Source organism: Eptesicus fuscus, chromosome 13 (assembly GCF_027574615.1).
Source record: "Eptesicus fuscus isolate TK198812 chromosome 13, DD_ASM_mEF_20220401, whole genome shotgun sequence".
Classification (NCBI taxonomy): domain Eukaryota; kingdom Metazoa; phylum Chordata; class Mammalia; order Chiroptera; family Vespertilionidae; genus Eptesicus; species Eptesicus fuscus.
This window is the reverse complement of record NC_072485.1, coordinates 43,575,175-43,575,686: the sequence shown is the minus strand read 5'-3', so window position 1 is coordinate 43,575,686 and position 512 is coordinate 43,575,175. Positions and strand designations below refer to the sequence as shown.

The following is a 512-nucleotide window of genomic DNA, read 5'->3' as shown; positions in this document are numbered from 1 at the left end:
ATACCTAAACAAGGACCCCATCCCATTTGAGAGGAAGAATTCAATCTCACTCATCATTACCATTTCTGAGCCCCATTCTGAATTCCATTTCTGGCCCCTAATCTTAATCTGAGGTTCTGCTATAGTTAAGTAGAGTTTTAGTGCAATAAACGTGTTCACAGATAAAGAACCTCAGCTCTGAACATCAGCATCATGATCCTATTCAGCCTGTGAGACCCTGATGGTTTTGGTGTTACACTCAGCTCTGACTCCACGTTCCAGCAGGAGATACTGACACTCCTGCAAAGTACAGAAAACCTTTCCCCATTGTCCATGGATAGCAGGTGGAGAAAGAGTGAACTGGTAAGTTAAAAAAAAAAAGACATTGGAAAATATTAAAAAGTGGGAGAAACTATCCCAGTTTTCAAATTTATTATTTTTCTTGTTTTGTGCATTGAATATGTAACATGGCCCAAATATAATGATAAACAATTTATATATATCATCTTATATCACTATTTTTGTGTTTCTAT

General features: G+C 36.7%; 1 protein-coding gene across 1 annotated transcript in view; it reads left to right on the top strand.

Annotated features, from left to right (window-relative positions):
* The first annotated feature begins 312 nt into the window (after positions 1-312).
* Positions 313-512, top strand: part of LOC129151305 (olfactory receptor 51I2-like) — a 1,629-nt gene continuing 1,429 nt past the window's right edge. The window contains exon 1 of the mRNA XM_054725664.1: positions 313-342. Within this exon, the coding sequence (XP_054581639.1) occupies positions 313-342 (30 nt within the window). The remainder of the gene's footprint in view (positions 343-512) is intronic.